Below are 22,759 nucleotides of genomic sequence, written 5' to 3'. Positions count from 1 at the left end.
CCTTACAAAGCTGTTATTTGTGTGTTTACTCTAAACTGGACATAATGAAAAACTTCACTTGCATTTAAGTTCAGAACTGAGAAGAATGACAATGCAGAGTCTTTAGCTTTTGTTTTTCTATTAAAAATGACTGCAAGCAACAACTTCTTTCTTTGTTTATTATGGTTACTTATCCAAAGCGGCTTAACTTCATGCTTGTAACTCTTCAGGATCCCTCCTGGTGTTCATCTGCTCCAGTATTTTGACATATATTCCGTGATGTTTAGTGGCAAGATATATTCCAGTTAGAGCCTGTACAAGTACAGCCCAACTCATCTTTCTAAAGACAGGCTGAGCAACTGTGAGCCAGAAGCGAAATAGATTTTCTTTCCCTGGCAAGGGAGAGGACGAATACCTAAACAACATAAACAGTGGTAGAAACTTACTTTTTTTTTTCCCCATCCAATTTAAGCACAAATAGTTAACATTAAAGTCATTACAAATATTTAGGTAGCTATTCATTCTCTCCTTCCAAGTTAAATTCACCTGGTGGGACTGAGCTCTGGATAAATGCCATAAACCATCCTGACCACAGTACTGATGTCTCACCAGGTTTCACCATCCCCTCGCTGCTCTGACCCAATCCACAGAATTCCACCTCCCAGGGAGCTGGGCTGCTGGGCTCTGCCCTGGGTCAGTCATGTCTCTTGACTGAGCAGCCAAACAGCACTAAGCAGCAATCAGCACCACTTGGCAGGGCAGCAGCAATCATCTGATGTACCCAGGAGGCCACAAAAGGGATCAGAGGGCTGGAACAGCTCTGCTGTGAGGACAGGCTGAGAGAATTGGGGGTGTTCAGCCTGGAAAAGGCTCCAGGGAGACCTTATTGTGGCATTTTCATAATTAAAAGGGACCTGTAAGAAAGATGGGGATAGACTTTTTAGCAGGGCCTGTTGCGAGAGGACAAGGGGTGATGGTTTTAAACTAAAGGAGGGGAGATTCAGGCCAGACAGAAGGAAGAAATTTTTTTACACTGAGGGTGGTGAAACCCTGTCCCAGGTTGGCCAGAGAGGTGGTGGATGCCCCATCTCTGGAGACATCCCAGGCCAGGCTGGACGGGGCTCTGAGCAACCTGATCTGGTGAAGATGTCCCTGCTCATGGCAGGGGTAGCACTGGATGAGCTTTGAATGTCCCTTCCAACCCAAACTATTCTATGATTCTGTGATCACGGGTGGCTTGTCAGGTTCCAGCTAAACCCAAGTGCTTTACAGTGTTATCAGTTTGCAGATCTTGTTGCACTTTGGAGGCTTCGTGTAGCTCTTACTAACCCTGCCTTGTAATTACACGACCTTAATGCAAATCCCCGTCCATGTACTAAAAGCCTACAAGAAGATCGGTGTGCATCAACTATAAATCCACAGAATTTAAACTGAGAACTGAAGATTTGACCAACAAATACCCTTCACTCATTGCAGGTTGACAAGACGTACCTGGCTGCCAGGCTTGCGTTCATGGGGAGAGCCAGGAACACCGGGTAGAGCCCACCAACAACAGCCCCTATCAATCCTCCTCTGACCACAGCGCAGACCTCGCAGTTTAGCTCACCTGCGTGACAAGCGATAGTTCACTGTCAATATTCACACAGTTCCAAGCCATGAAGAATTTATCACTTCAAAGTTGACCTTCAAGTGAAATCATACAGATGGGGGAAACCCAACTGCTTTGTTGCAGTCACTTTTACACGTGAAAAATCCTAAAAATCGGTGGTGCATAGCAGAATTTTTTAGTAAACATACATAAATGCACATACGTGTGTCCTTTCCCACTCAACTTCAAGGACTCACTGCCGCTCCTTTTGTTACATAACCAGTTTTTCAAACCCTGCTTTACAAACTGCTGTTTTTCAAGACCACAGCAGTTCAAGGCAGCTGTTCAGCAGAGAGGAAAAGCTCCTCTAGTGTTACATTGTGTACAAAAGCAAAACCGCTTTACAAATAGACAAAGAATAAAGAGGTTTTTACCTGAAAATAAAGGTTCACGCACAAAAACTTCATAAACTGCTGCTGTTGAAAGAAACGGAACAACAGCCATGGGCAAAGCAGAGATGAAGGCAGCTCGTCTGACGTGGAGGATGTTCCTGAAGAAGTTATTTCCCACTAAGCCACATAAGCTTGAGTTTGCCGCAAGGAAGTATGATCCATGATTACAGAGGTTCCTGTGAAAGAAGGAAAGTCGCTTCAGCAACTGAGAACTAAAAAAAATATTTGGTTTACTCAGCGCTACAATTCACTTCTGAATATCCTACAGTAAGAGGTCAGGGGTGTAAATCTCTCACTGGAGCAAAACAGAGAGTAAATACTTTCAAAAGCAACCAGTACAGCGACCCTTCTATATGCCCAAGTTTACACACACCTCAAGAATGAAGTGACAGAAAGGCTAAGCAGCTTCTTGTACATTTTTGGTTTAATTATGGCTAATGGAAACTTCATGAAATCTGCTCTCCTAATTAGCAAGTTTCTAAGGAGAATGTTTTCCCAAACGAAATTTTAAAAATGTACATATGTAATCCTGTAATCATCCCTGTTTCTAGCCTGCTTATGCAAAAGTATAGATTTAGTTTCAACAGAAGAGCTTACAGAAGAGATCAGGTGGGACAACGGAGACCTGGCAATAACCATCTCGGGAGCTGCTGGCAGAGCATTTGTAGTGACCCTGCAGCCTTCCTCACATGCGTGGAACATGTGAATTTAAGGTCCTACCTTGCTGGGAGGTCACACCAGTTAAAGGTTACATGCTGGTTTACATAACTGGAGCTTCTCTTTTTCCCTTGGTAACAGAGTGACTGGATTCTGTTCTCTACTGTGTGTTTAACACTGTGTTTAGAGCAGCTACTCCTGTTGCGATCTGTCACACGGTGAAGGCAGAACAGAATGAAGCCTGGTCAGAAACGGTCAGCATTTAATATCTCGACAAACAACTTCCACTTGAGTACATTCCATCACAGCAGGTAACGCAAGACAGGGAATCACAAACCGTGCCAATTTTACAAGCCTGATAAACAGCTTATGGTTGATTCCATTTGCCTCGCAGAAGGAAGTTGTGCATTACCTGCAGCGTTATATCTGCCATAAATGGTTAGTGGAAACAACTCTTTGCTTCAGTTTTCCACAAATCTGAATTTCCCAGAACGATAACTATTGCCAGGCAGAGCCATTAACTGGAAGGCACTCCAATTCTGAGGCTGTGCCAATATTACTATGTGAAAAGTGTATTTTTAAAATGCATCATAAGTTGGATTTACCACTAACACCCCAAAGAAAATAAAATGCTTAACCGGTCACAAAATTTACACTAGGCCAAACGGCATATTTATTTGCAAAATTGTCAAATGTGACAATCGCTAAGCCATTTAGCAATCAAAATACCTGATTTTTTAAAAACCCACCTATTTAAAACTCTTCCACATTTTAATGCTTAGAGTAACATTAAGCACTGACAAACCATTTAAAAAAGAGACTTCAGAGACATAGGTGCTAATTCTGCAAAATCTAAACCATCAAAACCACATGACATCAGTGACACCAACTATTTCTCATTTTCAACAGGAAAATACTTTCATTCTTGGTTCACAGCAGATTTTCAAACATGAAAATAGGCTACCAACAATACCATTCTGATACTGTATAGCAAAAGAACGTGTCTGGTCAGATCTCTCTTGCCCTTTTTTTTTTAGGAGCCATGTTTCTTTCCATGGGGTTTTAAAAAGAAATGGGCTTTTTTGCTTTTCGAATCACCATTCTCCCAATACTGGCTGTCACTCACAGAAATGTCCCCAGAGTACGGATTCTGCAAACCAGCCGTTTCTTTCCATTGGTATGTTTAAAATCACAGGCAGTGAATTGCAGATGTGCATATAAATACGTGTAAGGGACCGCCACTAAAATTTAGCAGCATATCTGAGAATCTAAACTAGAGCACACGAATGTACCCAGGACCAGCAGAATCTACTCAGGGTTACTGATGTACAGAACTGCTACACTGCAGGAAAGAAAGGGAGGATGGAATGATTGGGTGTGTGTTTTTGTTGGTGGTGGGTTTTTTTTGGGGGGGGAGATTTGTTGGTTTGGGGGGAAGTTGTTTGGTTTTGCTTTTTTAAAAAAAAAAAAAAAAAAAAAAGTTTTTTTTTAATACAAACTCCCTAGTTGTAAAACCAAGAACTTTGGTGAGCAGGAGCTCTCAGCCTGACTGCAGGATGCTCCTTCTTCACTTTCATCCACTAGCAACCTCCCCTCTGGATATAAAAACTTAAAATCCTGCCACGGCAGTTTGAAATAAAGCCACACACCCCGGCACCTATTTCCTTCCAAAGCTCAGCAGTCCCCAGGTACCACAGCCTCTGCAAAGATGTTCCCACCTCACCACTGAGGAATCTGCCTCCCCGTGAGCTCCCCAGCTCTTCTGGGGAAGGGGAAGTGTTGTAAGGTCAATGTGAGGATGGCAGATCCTACACAAAGCTCTGACTGTAATGGGAGGGATAAAACCTCAACCTTACAGAACCAGCTCAGGTTCAGCGAGGTTTTGCGGTGAAATGCAGTATCACAAAACACAACAAGGCTGTTTGCGAGGCCCAGAAGGCATTTAGCTGTTTCTGTGCTGCGCAGAACCCTGCCGATGAGCCCGCACGACTCCGGCTGACTCGTCCACTGCCACCTGGACACCTCAGCCTCACCTTCCTGAAAGGGAGAGCAGCGCAGAACGAAATGCAGAAACCGGCAGGTTGATGCTTGCTCAGTTCTGGCCCCAGGCCAGCCCTGTGGGACACAAGATGACTCCTGCAGCATCACAAGAGTATCTGCCTTATGCTCTCCAACATTTCAGTTTCCTGGAAGATTTATCAGCTCTAGCACAGGGCTGTACGAATGCTCAGAGCCAGTCTGGGCTGATCAGCCATCCCAGGACCTTAAGCACTGGGGAGCATGTGCCAGAAACCAGCCGAGCAGGACCAGAGATAACAGTGAACTAACCATATTTAAAAACAAAACAAAACAAGTTTTCTGTTCTGGACAGAAAAATGCATCTTCACAATTATATATTTTTATAACTGCAAGAAAGATTTGCAATTCAAGAGTAAGGGAAAAGAAAAGCCTCCAAAAGACTTGAAATGTTTCATGCACTTATCTTCATTTATTTTACCAGCACTTACTGATCTGCTTTAGGAAGCTCATTGAATATCTTTTGTATGATTTCCATCCGCTTAAATCTTTCCAGAAATAGTCTTTGCTGCGGAGTATCTACTTCAAGAAATTCTCTTCCTGTCATCTTGAAGTCCTGGATCATACGGAACAAACAAACAAATGCAATCAAAGTTACACAGCCCCAGCACGTATCAAATAAATATTCAGACTTTTTTTGGCACCAGGCAATCTCAAATGCATTTCCTATTTTTCATGGCAGACTTTCCAGATGCAAAGGGCACAATCCAGCTACAGGAATCTATGATATTTATGACTACACAAACTCTACCAAACTGCTTCCTTCAGTGATGTTGCAGCTGTGGTTTGGCAGTTGCTCTCAGCCAACTTAAGTACACGCTGTGATAAAAACGGACCATCTAACTCTGCAGATACGCCTGCCCAAGCACCACAGCAGCTTGGATCAGGAAACACGAAGGTGAAAACTGCTCAGAGGAACAACAGGCACTTTACTTGTTTTTTCCAGCCAGATCACCTTCTAACAAAATGAGCCCTAATGCCAGCAGCACAAGGGAGGACACTAACAGGACAATGGCTTTTGGCAGTACTCCAGGTTTAAATTGAATTAACTGTCGAATAGAACCATAAGGAAAAAAAAATCCATAGTTTGTAAAGATTTAAAGAAATCATGAAGATATCTCCTCTGCTTTTATATTCCACAGCTAAGGACACTTTTTATTGGTACTCTTAGCCAGAGATATATTGAAGTCAGAAAGTGTACAGCTGTTTACGTGGCAAGGTTTTGGTAGCGGGGGGCATACATGGCTGGCATCTGTGAGAACATGCCAGAAGCTGCCCCCATGTCTGATAGAGCCAATGCCACCGGCTCCAAGATGGACCCACTGCTGGCCAAGGCTGAGCCCATCAGCGACACTGGTCTACCACTCTGATAAAATATTTGAGAAGGGTTAAAAACTGCGGCAGAACAGCAGCTGAGAGAGGACTGAGAACATGTGAGAAAAACAACTCCGCAGACACCAAGGTCAGTGCAGAAGGAGGGCAGAAGGTGTTCCTGGCAGCCCGTGGTGCAGACCATGGTGAGGCCGGCTGTCCCCTGCAGCACATGGAGGTCCATGGTGCAGCAGATCTCCACCTGCAGCCCAGGGAGGACCCCACGCTGGAGCAGGTGGATGCCCAAAGGAGACTGTGACCCCATGGAAAGCCCATGCTGGAGCAGGCTCCTGGCAGGACCTGTGAACTCATGGAGAGAGGAGCCTACGCTGGAGCAGGTTTGCTGGCAGGACTTGTGACCCCGTGGGGGACCCAGGCTGGAGCAGCCTGTTCCTGAAGGACTGCACCCCATGGAAGGGACCCACGCTGGAGCAGTTTGTGAAAAACTGTCTCTCTTGGGAGGGACCCCACACTGGAGCAGGGGAGGAGTGTGAGGAGCGTGAGGAGTGTGAGGGGTGTGAGGAGGAAGGAGCAGCAGAGATGTGTGATGAACTGACCACAACCCACATCCCCCATCCACCTGCATCACTCGGGGGGAGGAGGCAGAAAAATCAGCAGTGAAGTTGAGCCTGGAAAGAAGGGAAGGGTGGAGGGGAAGGTGTTTTAAGATTTGTTCTTGTTTCTCATTATCCTCTTCTGTTTAATTGGCATAAACTAAAGAGAGAGACCGCATCTGGAATATTGTGTCCAGTTCTGGGCCTCTCAGTTCAAGGACAGGGAACTGCTGGAGAGAGTCCAGCGCAGAGCAACGAAGATGCTGAAGGGAGTGGAGCATCTCCCGTGTGAGGAAAGGCTGAGGGAGCTGGGGCTCTGGAGCTGGAGGAGAGGAGACTGAGGGGTGACCTCATTAATGTTCATAAATATATAAAGGGTGAGTGTCACGAGGATAGAGCCAGGCTCTTCTCGGTGACAACCAATGATAGGACAAGGGGCAATGGGGACAAACCGGAACACAGGAGGTTCCACTTAAATATGAGAAGAAACTTCTTCTCAGTGAGGGTGACAGAGCCTGGCCCAGGCTGCCCAGGGAGGTTGTGGAGTCTCCTTCTCTGCAGACATTCCAACCCGCCTGGACACCTTCCTGTGTAACCTCATCTGGGTGTTCCTGCTCCGGCGGGGGGGTTGGGCTGGATGAGCTTTCGCGGTCCCTTCCAACCCCTGACATCCTGTGCTTCTATTTTCCCCAAAGTCCGGTCTGTTCTGCCTGTAATGACAACTGGCGACTGATCTCTCTGTCCTTATCTCAACCCACGAGCTTTTCTTCATCTCTTCTCTCCCCATTCTGCTGAGGGGAATCAGCAGCTCTGTGGGCACCTGTTAAACCTCCTAATTAGTGATTCAAACGCGTTTTTCTTGATATTTTCTCCCCAGATGAAGGTCTCCCAGATTTACTTTGCTAGTCATACTCGCCTCGAGTTCCTTTTACAACCCGGGGCCGGCTCAAGCCCTCAGCTCTCCCGCTTCCACCCTGCCCAGGAGGAGGGTCCCCAAACCTGCTCTTTACGTCAACCAGACGGACATGACGTCACGGGGCTCCCCTCCCCCAGCCCCCCGGGTTTTAACCCCCACCGACAGCCGTTAGCGACCGTTACCGACGGCCGTTAGCGACAGTTACCGACGGCCGCTGACCCCCTGAGCGCCACCCCCGTACCACGTTCGCCCTCACGGCCTTCCCGCCAGGGCCGGGCTGTGACCTGCCCGCCCTTGAGCTGTCCCGGCAGCCCCGCCGCTCCCGCCCTTACCGAGCCGCTCCCGCCGGAAAGGCCCCGCCGCCTACAACATGGCTCCTCCCGCCTCACGCCCCCCTTGTGGGCGCCGCCATCTTACCCGCCCACATGACCCAGAGCCTTCAAAGAACACCTTTGATTGGACTTCCCCCGGCGGCCCAGCATGGCGGCTCCCGATTGGCTGTCGGCCGGCGGGGCGGGAGGTCAGCGCCCGGCCCGGCGCTCGTTGCTAAGGGCGGCGGATGGCGGCGGCGGCTCCTCCATGGAGACGGGGCTGAGCGGGGACCCTGCAGCCGACGGCCGGGACGCGGGGACTCCCCCTAGCGGAGCGAGGAGCCTTCGATGGGGGGAGGCCCAGTCCTCGGGGTAACCCGCTGACCCCCTCCCCTCAGCCCCGCGCCCCTTCCCGCTTCCCCCCCTCAGCGCCCGCATCGACCCCTTCCCTCTCACCCAGCTCCTTCGTGCTCCCCATCCCGCCGCCATCGCCCCGGTCGTGTCTCCCTTCGCCCCACCTCCACCCCCTCCCTCAGCCCCTCAGCCCCTCAGCCCCTTCCCGCTCCTCAGCAACCGGGGGGGAACCGTCCGGCCCGCCCCCCTCCCCGGTTCCCCTCAGGCCTCGTCCCGCCTCGGAAAGCAACAGCCGGTCCCTTTCGGGGCGGGAGAAGCGAGGTGGGGAGGGGACAGACCCGACAGAACCCAACTGTGAACGGGAGAGAGCGAAACCAGAGCCGCCCCCCCGCCAGTACCAGTTCCCATCTCCTGAGGAAGACGATGCAAAGCGGAGCCCTGTCCTGCGCGGGGAGGGGAAGCCTGTGGAGCTTGTCCGCCTTTTTCATACTTTTTCTTAACGAGGAAAATCCAAAAAATCCATCCCGTTTCTGTTTCTCTTTTTTTTTTTTTTTTTTTTCTCCAGAAAAAGGGGGAGAGAGACTGAGAGAGGCTCGTATTGAAACCAACCAGCTGCGCCTCCGAGCGGGAAACCCTGGACCGATCTCATGGCTTTTTTTTTAAAAAAAATTTCGCTAACACCGCATTATCTCTGCAAAAAAATGAACGTTTTGTGAGGCTCGTCCCCTCACTCTCCTCGTCCCTCTTTCACGAGGTGGCTGCTGGGCGAGGGAAGAAATGGCACGAAGTAAATGATTCCAGCAGAAAGCAAATCTGCTTTGCCAAAGTGCCCAGTGAGCAGCAGCGCTGTCACTTTAATAATTCCAGGTCAAGGGATTGCTTTCCTCGTCTCCAATCCTCTCTTTTAATACATGGGAGGATCAGAGGGACATTAAAGACCGTAAGGCTGGGTGGCTTGCAGATAATAAAAATGAAAGTGACTGGCCAGTGACTTCTGTTGGGTTAGAGGGTGATGTTTGAAGGCTGTTGTCTGGTGAGGAGAAAGGGACCTTTCCTGTCTGCTGTATAGTCACCTAATACATAAATAGCAAAATTCATTCAAGAAGTGAGAGAAGTTAAAGAATCACTTTGGATTGTTTTTGTCTTCCTCCTTATTTGGATTATTTGGGCGGTTTTGTCCTGCAAATAATATGTTTTTCAGCATGTACAGGTGGAGTATTGAGACAGCTGCCTAGAGATGGACTGTGCCTTAATTGTATTACATAAAATCTTTTAATTTTCAAACTTAGCTGCCAGAAGAGGAGTTATAATAAGGTTTTATATTGCCAAGGAACATTTTCTCTTGTATTTTTATAGATTCAAATATATTTTAAAGAAATTGAAAACATCTCAAAAAAAAATCAAAAAGCTTCTTTTTTTCCCTTTTTTATTATTTATGGGAAGCATCGGAAGACCAATACAAGAAAACAGCAAGTATTGATAGAAATGAAGATTGAAGCTGCGCTTCCTAACTGAACTGTAAAAGTGTTTTGCAATAGATAGCCAGTTCCTGACCTTGCAAAGTGTTCCAGTGTTACATCGTTAATACCTGTTAATAAGTGCTTGCAACCAGATTCAGAAGTAGGAAGAAGAATGCCAGTCAAGAAGAAAGGTGGGCTATGAAGCTTCATATCTCATTTCGCGTCTTCATTTTGTCAGAATGTTGATTTCTAGTACTTAGAGTTTCAAATTAAAAGTGTTTTATTGGGGGCTTGAAATTGTTTTTTCTTTTGCACTGAAAAATGGGAGAAAATTCTGCACGCTCACAATAATTTTAAAAGTATTTTTATGCCATGTTTTAAGACTTGTCATGTCAAATTTTGCCTCAAATAGTTATTTTGTAAAGATCAGCCATCAGAGATCTTGAACAGGCACCAAGACAAAAGCTTGGCATTTAATATTGTGAGAAGCCTTTCTTACAAACGCTAATGAATTTTAAAATTATGGGTTTAGTCTATTATCTATTCTCTACATGTTTGGCGGATAAACATCAGGCACCAGGAGCAGCATAAATAAATAACAAAGTTTCAATTTTAAATAAAAGTTATGAGAGTTGGGTTTTGAAGACGCTTTGAACGTGTTTTATTTAAACATGATTTTAACTAACTTTGATTCCCGTGCTTTAATACAATATAAAAGTATTAGTACTATATTTATGACGTCGTATGGCAGCGTTTAAGAAAAGATGACCAGCCTTACATTTTGCCTCCTAAAGCCTGTGATTGTAGCAAGTGTAGAAGCAGCTTTGGAAAATGTGGTTTCCTGTGTCCAGACAAGAGTTGGGGAATATACGAGGGCAAATTCTTACTCTGAAAACACTTGTAGATTTTAGGTTATTTCTGGTTCCCTGCAAACATGACACCGATTTAAAATTTCAGAATATGCTACTAGAATAAATGGCACGTGAACCTTTTCTATTCAGCTGATCTTTGTCTTTGGATCTGAAATATCCACGGATCTGATGATACCAAAACCTGGGGGAAGGAGGAAAAAGTGAATGTTACACAACAGAAATGGGGACATAGTTGATGTGACTATAAATTCTTTTTCTTTTTGGAATAACTCTTCAGTATCAGTTATGAGTTAACATTTACTATGTAAATGATGCTAAAACCACACGGATTACTAGAATTATTTTTGTGCAAAAAACCCGATACAATGGATTTTGTGGTGGTGTTTTAACAGATGACAGTGTAGAAATGAATTTTCAAAATGGGATTATTTTAATGAATCATGCTGTCATTCATGTAATTGCTCACAATTGTGTGTAGTAAAGACGGGAACATGTGTGGAGAAGCACCATCCCTTCATCATTCATCCTGCCGCGCTGTAAATGTGTCACCCTGATGTTCTGGTGAGGTTTGCATCCTCCACCTGTTTACGGAAGGAAAATTAAGACTGTCTTTTCATGTTTTAAGTCTTAATCCTGAATTAAGTGATTTACACTAAGGATGTTTCTGTGCGGGATGTTTAGCTGTAATTCAGTTTCAAACTATTTGCTGCAGGATTTTGGGGGTGAACTCTGATGGGCTCCTTTGTGCAGGAAGTTAAACTGGCAACCACAGCGGTCCCTTCTGGCCTGAAAAATCTGTGGATTTCCTGTTTGTTTCAGGCCAGTCTGGGTCAGTCTTAATGTACATCAAGGCTTTAATTTCTTCATCTGTCTTATGAGGATATATATTTTGACAATTTAAAAATATAAACTCAAGAGACCAAAATATCCTCCTTGAAATACTTAAAACTGTTGCATCAATGGGTATACTGAGGTTACCAGCGTGAATGTATTTGAGTATTAAAAAGATATTGCTAAAAATGTATTTAAGTACGTAAACTGCAGGGTTAAAAATGTTAGTGAATCAGCAACTTGACTGTTACTTTGAATGACTTTGTCTAGTCCATGCAATGGACTTGAACCTTCTAAATGTAATTAAAAGCATGCTGGAAACTTCAAACACTCTATAATTTTTTTAAAAATCGGCTATTGTTACAAGTAATCCGTAATACTCCTATGAATATTAGGGTGATGGAGGGGATTTTTTTCCTTCCCCCCCCCTTTATTTTCTTTATGTTTTTGACAGCGCTTTGTGTCTAACTGGTTTTGTATTTCTGTTGATTTATTTTCCCTTTCTGGCCTTATGTATTTGGGAATTCGTGTCTACTGTCTTCCCCACCCGTGCCATCTGCAGAAATCCCAGTGGGATATTCTTCAAGGCTGTGCTAAAGTGTGTATTTCAATAGCAGTATTAAGGACAGGATTATCCCTCTCCCTTTCTATGTGTTGCTATTCTGGATTTGATCAAAATATTCTCCTAAAATCAGTCTCGAGACAGAGAAAGCTGTGAAAACTAGTTTTAAAATACCCTGGTATTTATCACTGGAAGTTGTTACCAAACACTGCTTGCTTTGGCATTGACCGGTTCTGGGTCTTTCCAAAGAACAGTGAAGCATTTAGAGAGTTTGCTTTTGAAAGAGCTCTCACATCTAGTACTGGTCTTCACATTTCACATAAGTTTGGACCTGATTTATACTTTACTGCTTTATATGATGTCTGCCATCTTGCTTTTAAAAATCTAGGCCTGTTTAGTCAGGAAAAAAATAATTTACTTAAGGGTAAAAATATATAACTTTAGAGGCAGCATTGATTTCTTCTGGCTGTGGAAATAAAGGCTCCTGGTTCTGATCATGTTTGTGTCAGGATGTGATTGCCTGATGTGCTAGAGTGAAAGGATTTTGTTTTCTCACTTTGTTCTCGAGGGAAATAAGGCTCCACATTCCCTGGAATATTCACAAAGTTGGCAAGTTTGCTGTGAGTCTCAGGAAAAAAAAAAAGCAAGGCTGGAAAGGGAGAACGGAGTCCCTTGCAGGTGTTGAATGTGCTCCCTTTAGATAGGGAGTGAGACTTTGTATGGATTATTGCACTATTGCTGCGTGATCAAATAAATGACCATTCTCTTTGGCTTTTGGTTGCTCATCTTTCACTTAAGTAGACTTAAAATTTTAAATCGAACCAGGCTTTTGGTTTTAGTTACAAAATTACGTGTTGGGCAGTGCCATTTAGAGATGATAGGGGGTGAACAAATTTGAGAAATAAATTCATTATTTTCGCATTTTACTTTCAGCAACAGACTAGAATAAGTTAGAATACAACTATTCATAACAGATTGGTGGAACTTCTTGAGGAAAGTTCTGCTTCAAAGTAGATAGTACTACCATACCGAAGAAGTGAAGTTTTTGCGTGTTTTTTAGATGTCTTCTCTCCCTCCTCAAGTTATTTAGCTGATTTCGGTTAACTGCAAGGGACTATATTTAGATCTGTAATTGCATATATTTTGAATTCCTCTATGGAACAGTTAAAGCATAAAATGTTACTGTAATTCACTCATGTCTTTCATGGTGATGGAAAGAAATAATTAGCTCCATGCTCCTCTGTGATGGAGACCAGATTCCAGTTTTGGACCCCTGCTTGTGGTTCACATGGAGATGGCAAGAACCCCCACGTCTAGATGCCTGGTTGCACATGTGCTTCTAGACTAACCCTGTCATCGTCTTTTCACATCTAGTTATGTCTAGGCAGTAAAAGATACTTGAATGCTGGGATTTATACTGCCCTCATCCCACTTTCTCTCTCCAACAGTGAGAGGAATTGTCTCTTTAGCCAGCTGATAAAGGCATGCTGATTCTGTTTGTCATGGAACAACTTTTTTCATCATACCTCTTATATAAATACTTCCAAGGGTATGTTTTAATAAGCACATCATTGTCAAGAGTTAAAAAAGTCTCAAGCTGATCCCATGTGGACTTCGTCTGTGCCATTTAGAAGAATCTGACAGATAAGCTTTATGAAATGCTCGATTCTGTGGTGGGAATGCTAAATTTATGTGGCTGCTCTGTTGAAAGGACAGGTCTAAAACCAGCCCAGCAGGAACTTTTAAAGCTAGGACCAGCCAAAGCTAGCTCCCATTAATGCCCTGGAGTTCTTCACGCACCTGATTCTCTTTAAACTGGCAACTTCTTTTTAGATAACAAAATTTAAATTTAGGTTCATAACTTTTTATGGTCAAAAATCTTAGTGAATGTAATTGTGGGCTCCTTACAACAGAAAATCCAGCATGTTTTGGAGATTTTAGTTTCCCTTTTACTTCTAGTAAGTCATTGGTATTACTGGCTTTTTGTCCTTTCAGGTGCTGAATAAGTATTCTGAAATAAGTACGTGGCTAAAAGGCCCCATTTTCCACCCCAAGTTCAACTACCTCTGAGTTTTTACAGTGGATTGACGGGGAGCAGTGCAAAGCTGTAGGTTATGTTTACAGACTGTGCAAAGAATATTTTTCATTTTTCAAGGGTTAAACAAGTAACAAAATATTGCTATCTAAACTTTGCCAACTTTCGCCGTAAAGCTTTCATTTAAAGATGTAGCTGCTTTTATGGCAGGAGTCTTCTTCCAGCCAGACATTGTTCTCTCTGTGAGAAACAGAGAGATATTTATATTTATATGTATAATACAGAAAAAGTCCTTGTTATATCAGTGCAGACTGCAAAGCTAGGTGGACTTTGGACTGGGAATAGTGAAATTTATATTATTTTTCCAGCTGTACCATTGTCCTGGTATTTATAGAATCATAGAACCATTTTGGTTGGAAGAGACCCTCAGGATCATCGAGTCCAACCATAACCTAAATCAAGCACTAAACCATGTCCCTAAGAACCTCATCTAAACACCTTTTAAACCCCTCCAGGGATGGCGACTCCACCACTGCCCTGGGCAGCCTGTTCCAATGCCTGACAAACCTTTCCGGGAAGAATTTTTTCCTAATATCCAATCTAAACCAGATGTTACCAGATGTTATCGGCTGTTTAATGCAGATCCGTCCCATTTTGGTCAACTTATACCTATGTAGGTTGCCCAGCTTGTTGTCCTGGAGGGTTTCTTTGGTCAGCAGAGAGAGTTCCACCTTCCAAGGGCATTTTAACCCACCTAAGATTTGCGTTGTTTTCTTGACAGTTGTCATCTGCTCTTTCTCCATAGACCACGGAGGGAACACAGGGTAACCGCATTAACTCACTTGCCTCAGTCAGACGATGTCTCAGTCTCTCATATAAACTTCAGTGGAAAAACCATCTCCTTAGCTGAGATATTTATGAGAGCTGACGCTGTGTGTTCTGTGAGTGCTATAAATTAACACTATTCATTATTTTGCGGAGAAAAAATGTTATAAATTATTTTACTGTTCGTCACTAGAACTGAAGTCAGCCATAGTGTTGATACAGACACAAGAGACAGCTGTGCATCCTCTCCTTCATTCCTGTTGAGTGCATATTGCACACAGTAGAAACAGTGGTGTCTTGCGTTATAAGCTATTTTTTTTCCTGCACATCCTCTCTTCTGAATTTGTTCCAGATGGCCAAGTTCGATGTCAGAGGGTGACCATGGAGAAAAAGCTGAATTTGTAACTAGTGGCCAAATGCGATAAAAGATGATTTTGCAGTCCCTGCTTCAGCAAAATGAGAAAAATCTGCCTTACTCAGATTTGCTTATTTTGATCAGGTCATACCAGGTTCTTGCTTCTTACAGGTATTTAAGGCTTGTTTCACTGTGGTATGTTCTTGTATTTACTGTAGATTAAAACAATGCCAAACAACATCTTTATAAAATAAGGACCATGTTTTCTCTGGCCATATTCATCCCAGAAATAGCCAGCGAAGCTGCCTTGACCGGTTGCATGGTGACAGTAGTAGCCAACATACAAAATATGTGAAGAAACAACTTGCTTTTTAATGGCTGTGGTCCAGAGGAGATTTTGGTGGATTAAACTGACTTTGCCAGGACAAGTTAGTGCAAATGTCCTTAAATGTCTTCACTTTTGGGATGAAGAGGTCAATGCTTCCTTCAAAACACATTTATCAGGAAATTGAATCATGTAGAGTTTCCTGGAAAGAGAGAACCTGGACAATTTGTAGTTTTACAAACAGAAACCCACACTTTATGTTTTATACGCTCTTCTCCCCCCTGGCTGTGTGGCATATATCACTTTATGCTACAGTGGAATAATTCAAGTCACCTTCCAATTCCTTCCTAGGTGTTGTGCATGACGATAATCCTGCCTTGCAGGTGGATGCTGAGCTGTGCTTTTGGCAAAGAAAACCCCAAACCACCACAAACAACCCCCAAACCAAACTTTGCAGATCTACAGATTCAATTGTTTAATGTCCAAAACACAGAATTCATTTTCTGTTGTTGCTTGGAGGGGTTTGGTTTATCAACTCAGAGACTCTAGTCTAATACAAAGGTTCATAAGTGAAAAGTTCCCAATTGAGTGTCAGAAAATGTAAGACCACGATGCGTGTTTTGGTAATAAATAAAGGTGGTTTAATCTCATTCCATTTTGTTTTTCATCTGTAGAAAGATGTCAGTGTTACTGAATTTGTTCTGAATTTTCTTAATTCCACATTTTTTTTTCTTGCATGTGAAATAATACTTCTTTTGTATGAGCTTGGAAGTTATTTATTCCAGAACAGACATCTTTCTGTTTTTCCTTTCTGTCTCATTCCAGTTTACACATTTAGGATAATTTTGATGTTGAATGTTCTCTTAAAGTGAAAAAAACCCAACACAACAAAACAAGAGCAACTGTATTAAGTGTATCAATTCTGACTTTTGTAACTATATATCAAGTTCCACTAGTTTTGTGTGTTACATACAATTAGATTGTAAGCTCTTCAAAGCAGGACTTGTCAATAATTTTTCACTGCTAAGACGTCAATTTATATTTATTCTGCTGCATAAATAAGAGGTTTTCATTTGGTGCTACATCATTTTTGGTTTTTGTGGCTTCATTTTTCATTCTGTCTTCATATTTGCGTTGTTGATTTTAATATTAACATTTGTACACCTGGATTTTAATGTTGTGACACTTGAAAGGCAGAAACAAGAAGTTGAGGTGAAGCTACTTATATCTGCAGGGTTTGTGTAGTTTTAGGAGTCCCAGGGCGTCAGAATCTGCTCGCTCCGGTGTCTGAGACACGAACATCCTGTGTAGCCAGGTCAAGAAATCTGAGAAAGGATCACTAACGAACAGGCCCCACGTTACCTTTAATGTGGATGGGAAAAAATAGCTCACTGAAAAAAAGGAATGGGCCCGGTGGGGCGAGCAGCTGATCTCAGCAATCGCCTAAAGCCCTTCGGTGGTCCCTGAAAAGAGGTGATGTGGTGGGAAGAATCCAGGTCCCAGAGTGAGCCACCGAGACTGAAGGTGAACAGGTTATACACTAAATACTAAGAGGTGTTTTTCCAAGGTGTAATTGTAGTTTACAGGAAAGGGATGAGCAGAGGAGGGATTTCCGTGGGATTGCAGGGGTCAGGTATTCCTACCGGGGGCACTAAAGCAGGACAGGAATGCAGTTTGGTTTTCAAGATGCTTTCTGATAAGCCGAAATGCTGGAGAAAAGTTTGGGATTTTATGCCGAAGCAGTGACTAACTGTTCGTTATATAGTTATCTTGTTCCTTGAGTAAGTACAGTTAGTCGCGTTTAAAAGAATATATTTAAAGCGACAAAATACGTAAAGGCAGCGGTTTAATGGAATAGATTTATGGTTACATGTTGTAAAATCAAGTGTGAAAATACTTGGACAACAAACTTACGCTACAGCTAGTCATCATTGACAATTGAAATTTTTCTTAAAGAGCCACTTTTCCTTATAGTAAATTAGACATAAAGTCTGACTTTTAAAAAACAAGCAAAAAAAGAACCCAAACACATGTTTATTATCATCACTTCCCTGGTTGGTTGTGTGTGTGTGTTGTGTTTCATAAAGTTGACACTACTGTCCAGCTTCATCCACCAGTCTCTGCTCTGCGGCATTACTGGGTCTTCAGATGGAGTTTAGAGATTGTGCTTTAAGATAAATTTAATTCCAGAATAGAAAACTAGAGGCTTTGGAAATGTAAAACATATATAAAAGTTGCAGGAACTGGAACTGTTTAGCCTGGGAAAAAGGAGCCTGAGCAGGGAAGGGACATGACAAGTCACACAGCGTATAAGAGGCTATAAAGGGAATGATGGTGGTTTGCTTTCCACATCAGCTTCTGGAGGACAAGGAGTAGTTGGCTTGATTTATAACAAAAAAGATGCAAATTATGTAGTAGAAAAACCCTAGGACTTTTAAGCCCTGAAATTAGATGGTGAGGGAGCTTATGGACTTCATAGGAGGTACTGGTGACGTTAGACAGGTACCGAGGGGACGGATGTGAGTCTGGTTCCTTCTGCACAGCAGGGAGGTAAACAGGGCTCCTGCAGGCTCCACATATCCATAATTTCTCAGAGAATTCAGCTGACACATCACAGCCAAACCCCTGCCTTTCCGAGCAACCTGACTTGCAGAGCATTTAGCCCTGTTCCTTGCATCGTCTGCACGAATCATTATTCTGTAACAAGACCCCACCGGGCAACTTCTGCCCTTCGATCGCTGCCCTTTGCGCTGGCTCTTTGTGCAGCTGCACGTGAACCCCGCTCGGTGCAGAGCTGCCTGTCCTCCTCACCCGCGGCCAGTTTCCCCTGGCATTTGGGTTATTTATTTCACCTTAATATTCCTGAGCACATCCTATTGCCTGGTTCTGTGAAATCTGCTGTGGCGCTCGCATAGCAGTTCTTCACGTAGAATATCTGGGCCATTTCTTGTCTGCTAACAGCATCAAGGTTTAGAATAACAGCACTTCACAACTGAACTGTTCCTAAATTTGTGTTTTGCAGGAACACAGAGAATTTGCCGAGGCTGTGGCTAATTTGGGGAGGTCCCACTTCTTTTTACAGTTAGCAGAGATCGAGGGCAACTCAGAATGCAACCTTCACTTTAATTATCGTTCCTTGAAAGAGTCTGTCCACGGGCCCAAGATTAATCTTCACAGACCATGTGTCAGTGTCCTCTCTGTGCTGATCTGGTTCCTAAATGCTGAAACCCCAGAAATAAGCCCGCTTGGTAATCCCAGAAATGATCGAACCCCCCTTTTTCTGTCCACTTGTTTTCCCTAGCAGGACAAAAGATGGGTTTATGTGTCATGCATAGTTTTAGGAGCTGTTATTTTTAAGCCTTTTGCTTGTTTGTTGTCAGTGCTCGTCACGCTGGGCGATAGTATTATATTTGTTACATACGTAATGCCTTATGTCTCCTCAAGGTTGCGTAACCCACGTGTTGCCTTTTCTTGATAGTTCATCCAAGTCCTATTGTGTATATGAAGGGCCCGAGATGCTCAGAGCTTTTGGGTTTGTACAGGACGGCATATTCCCTGTCTGCCTTCCCTCTGTGCAATCTGGGAGATTAATTTGCGCCTCAAATGGATGTTTATATTTAAATATTTTATGGTTGTCATTTGTCTGATAGTTTTCAAGCCTTTTGAAGCATTGGAGCCTACAGCTTATGTTTTTCTCAACCGCCTTGGTGTACTTTTTCTTGTGTTTCTGTCTAAAATGTAACTGGCTTACACTTGCAGTTCAGAAACTTCAGATTTAAAATACAGTCTCATGTACGAGTTTTAAAGCTCGAGTGTATGTACAGAGCACTGCAGACTAGCAGGATTACTTCCTTTGTGTTTGCTGTTGTGTGTAAAGATTAAGAAAGGTAAATGAGTTGCTGATGGCTTTGGCTTGGATCAGTCCCAGGGCAGGTTGTCTGGCAATTTCTTATAAAATATTGCATCCCCTCCCTTTGAACTATAAGGACTTTTTTTTTTTTTTTTGAGTTTTCCAGAGCAAAGGATCGAATCTTAAAATTAAAAAAAAAAAAAAAAAAATCAGATCTTAAAATAATTAAGGCAGGGAAGAGCGTTTGTTCAGACCTCTGGCTCTGTTGTTGATGGTCATCTAAACAAAGGTGTGTACTCCAAAAGTAAAAGTAGTTTTTGAGATCCTTCTGAAGTTATCAAAGTTCACTGAGAAAACTTCCTTGCTCCCTTTCCCGGTGCTCTGATTGCATTTCTCACTTCTATTTTGGCTGCTGTGTTTTTCCTCCCCCATTCTTCATGCCTTTCGCAGCTTCAGTGCCCTACATCTTCCCAGTTCTGGGTCTCCAAAAGCTGGAAAGGGTCTCCTGAGATGTGTTGGTGTGTTTTTCTTTAAAAAGACACCTGTGCCATGGACTTTGCAAGTCAGAATATCATCAAAATACCTCTTAGAAAAGGGAACAGATGCAATTAGAAAAAAAAAATCAATCAAAATTAAAACCCCCTTAATCTTATAAACTCAGAGTTAGATCTCAACTAATTTTAAACATCTCTCACTGATGAAACAATAACATTTTTCATTTATTTTAAGTCAACATTTTACTGTTGCAGCCCAAACGTCTTTTCGTTCACAAATTCTGATGTGAATGGGAGGAAAGAAAAGCAAATATGATCCTAAACCTACCGACAGGCTGTTTTAAACTTCTGACCGAATTTTTTGTCCCCTGATACTACCTCGTGCTGGTGCGGGGCACCGTAAACCAGCCAGCTGTGATTTCTTGCATGTGCAAGGCAGAAGTTTCCAGTTCTTGCTGAGTTTGGAATCATATTTGCTTTTTTTCTCTCCATCTTCTGAGCTGCCTTGTTTCATAACAGGAGCTGGGAGGCAGGATCATACCCCCGGGGAAGGCGGCAGCAGCTCTCAGCAGACTTGTGTAGCAATTTGTCTGCAAAACCAGTGTTTGGTACTGGCCAGTATTGCATATGGGTCCATATAGAGTTCGGCCTATGTGGCTTTATTGTGGCCAGAAGGAACATTAAGGGCTTGAAAGTAGGTAGATCGCAGCATCTGCCTGAATTATGTGGCGCTTCCTTCATATGTTTCTTTGTTTTGAGTCATCATCATTCAACACACCATGGTTTGAGGAATTTCGAAAATGGAGCTTGTTGGAGACTGGTTTGGAATCAGTTCTACCTTTCTTGTATAGTTTCAATCAATCCTGTTAGTCAAATCCCTTCCCATTTAGTTCTTGAAATTCACAGGTATTCCTAAATTATCTTCAGATCTAATCTATTTAGTTCGTCTAAAGGACAAATGGTTTGAACAACATCTGCGAGATATTTAGGAAAGCTGCCTCCTGTATCCTATAGCTTGTTCCTATAGATGTCGTGTTGTGCCAACCGCCACGTGCAGGCACGGCTGTGCCCTCCTCTGTCCCATAGGAAGGCACAGTACTTATCAAAGCTGTTTTAACACAACCGTCTCCATGTATCAAAGACTTTTTAACAACACAACAGTCTCCACACCAGCAGAGCTGCACTCCTTCGACTCTACCAGTACTATACATTAAATGCTGCAGTAAGTACGGTCAGGTGAACTCAAACAGCGTGTAAGTCCAAATCCTCCTGCCTCCTGCCAAGCAAGTGCAATACCCAGGGGTGCTTATATTTTTCATAAGTAAATAGGTGAGCATTGGGTCTACAGGGTCCAACTAATACCCAGATATTTCAAAGTACACCATGGAGCTTGTTCCTCCGTAGTGCCGCAGCTATGTAGTTGTTTAGGCTGGTGTAAAGTGTACTTAAAATGATGGTATTTTGATTTCTCAGCACTTCCATACTTTCCTTTCCTCCCTCCGCAGTTGTATGGGTGTCCTCACAAGCACCGTGCACCTGCACCACATAAGCACGTAACTCAGGTTTTGTGTGCGTAACTCCCATAAGATTTCCAGTCACCTAAATATATTCATGTAATCAAAAGCAGAGTTACTCTTTTACTGAAAAAAATGAAGCTCATTTTTTTTTGGTGTCTCCTTGCCTATGTGGAGTTTCAGTGTTTCTAAAATATGCTTGCAAAAAATGGGAGCGTGGCAAAGACCCAGAAATAATCCAGAAAAGGAAGGGAATCCTGCTTTAAGGTGCTGGTTAGTATTACAAGTGGCATCCAGCTCTCAGATACGGACCTCGAGAAGTAGCTAAGGTAGAATTAATTTTGACATCATTTTATCAAAATAGATGGTAAAACATTAATTGCAGAGTTTCTTGCTTTTAACTATGTGTCATTATGACATTTAGTCTTTCATTTAAGAGCAATGCTTTAGGAAACAAATTTTTGTTGGTGAGAATTTAATTTCTCCTGATATATAATGCACATTACCCTCTACTGTCTTGAATGTATGGCTTCATTTCTTATTGACAGTATCCCTGGAAAACCTTTTCTCTGTAAGCTATGCTGAAGCTATGTTTCATTCAAATATAACTTGGGTTCTATTAACGGTGCATTTTCTATATATATATATATGTATTTTTTAAATTTCATCAGATGTATAAGCATTGGCCCAACAGATGTTCTGGCTCTATAGTATGTCTGTCTGCATATGGAGCTTTAAAAATCTATATTACATAAAAGTGTGTCTACAAAGTGTGCGGACTGCAAAGTATGGATTATTCTCTAATGATCCCATCTAGAATAATAACTCCAAGGAAAGGGTTTGCCTTTCTTTTGATTCTTATATAAATCAGTACACTATATTAATTAAGCAAAGACTCATTCTGTAGAAGAAAAATAAATAATTTCTTGTGTGGTAAAACTTTAGATTGTTTGAGGGAGAAAACTGTTTTCCAAAGAAATCCAATAAGCAAAGTTACTGATGTCCAGTTTTCTTTCAGTAACACATGTCTCTGACTTTTGGTGTTGCAGCAAATGCCCATTCCTTGATCAGTAACATAAACCACAAACATTTATGAACCAGTTAAAGAATTATGGAGTGATAAAGTAATAAAACTTACAGAATTGTTAGTTTAGGCTAACTGATAGGCTCTTGGATAAGATACTGTACGACCATAAAAGCTGTTTTATCCTTAAAGAAATTTTTCTTATTTTTGTATTAAGAATTTTGAGTATAATTCATTTAAACAAAACAGTAATGCAAATGCTGTCTAGAATATATGTGAATTTTTGTAGGACTGTGTCTTATCTTGTGAATGATTCTTATCAGAGTGGTCTTTCAAAGCCAACGGGATCAGTCA

At 42.7% G+C, this 22,759-nt stretch overlaps 1 protein-coding gene across 2 annotated transcripts; it reads right to left on the bottom strand.

The window, feature by feature from the left end:
* Nucleotides 1-141: 141 nt before the first annotated feature.
* Nucleotides 142-8,006, bottom strand: TMEM126A (transmembrane protein 126A). Of its 2 annotated transcripts, none has more exons than XM_065626940.1 (5): nucleotides 7,926-8,006; nucleotides 5,184-5,308; nucleotides 2,002-2,195; nucleotides 1,471-1,585; nucleotides 142-394 (listed from the first exon to the last, which is right to left on the bottom strand). In XM_065626940.1, the coding sequence occupies exons 2-5, from the start codon at nucleotides 5,297-5,299 to the stop codon at nucleotides 190-192; spliced, it is 630 nt and encodes a 209-aa protein (XP_065483012.1). In that variant the 5' UTR covers nucleotides 5,300-5,308; nucleotides 7,926-8,006; the 3' UTR covers nucleotides 142-189. The 2 variants fall into 2 exon arrangements, with proteins under 2 accessions (XP_065483012.1, XP_065483013.1); XM_065626941.1 differs by lacking the exon at nucleotides 7,926-8,006 and adding an exon at nucleotides 7,835-7,912.
* Nucleotides 8,007-22,759: the final 14,753 nt, after the last annotated feature.

Source organism: Caloenas nicobarica, chromosome 1, assembly GCF_036013445.1.
Source record: "Caloenas nicobarica isolate bCalNic1 chromosome 1, bCalNic1.hap1, whole genome shotgun sequence".
NCBI classification, from domain to species: domain Eukaryota; kingdom Metazoa; phylum Chordata; class Aves; order Columbiformes; family Columbidae; genus Caloenas; species Caloenas nicobarica.
Note: the sequence above shows the minus strand (reverse complement) of the source record. Positions and strands in the feature narration are given on the sequence as shown.

What these genes read in the sequence shown, in the direction of transcription:
- TMEM126A (XM_065626940.1), bottom strand. Translation starts at nt 5,299, where the DNA reads ATGACAGGAAGAGAATTTCTTGAAGTAGATACTCCGCAGCAAAGACTA. An exon ending in GCGTGAACCTTTATTTTCAG is followed by an intron (nt 1,586 to 2,001) that starts GTAAAAACCTCT and finishes CTTGTCACGCAG; the next exon opens with GTGAGCTAAACTGCGAGGTC. An exon ending in AACGCAAGCCTGGCAGCCAG is followed by an intron (nt 395 to 1,470) that starts GTACGTCTTGTC and finishes TATGTTGTTTAG; the next exon opens with GTATTCGTCCTCTCCCTTGC.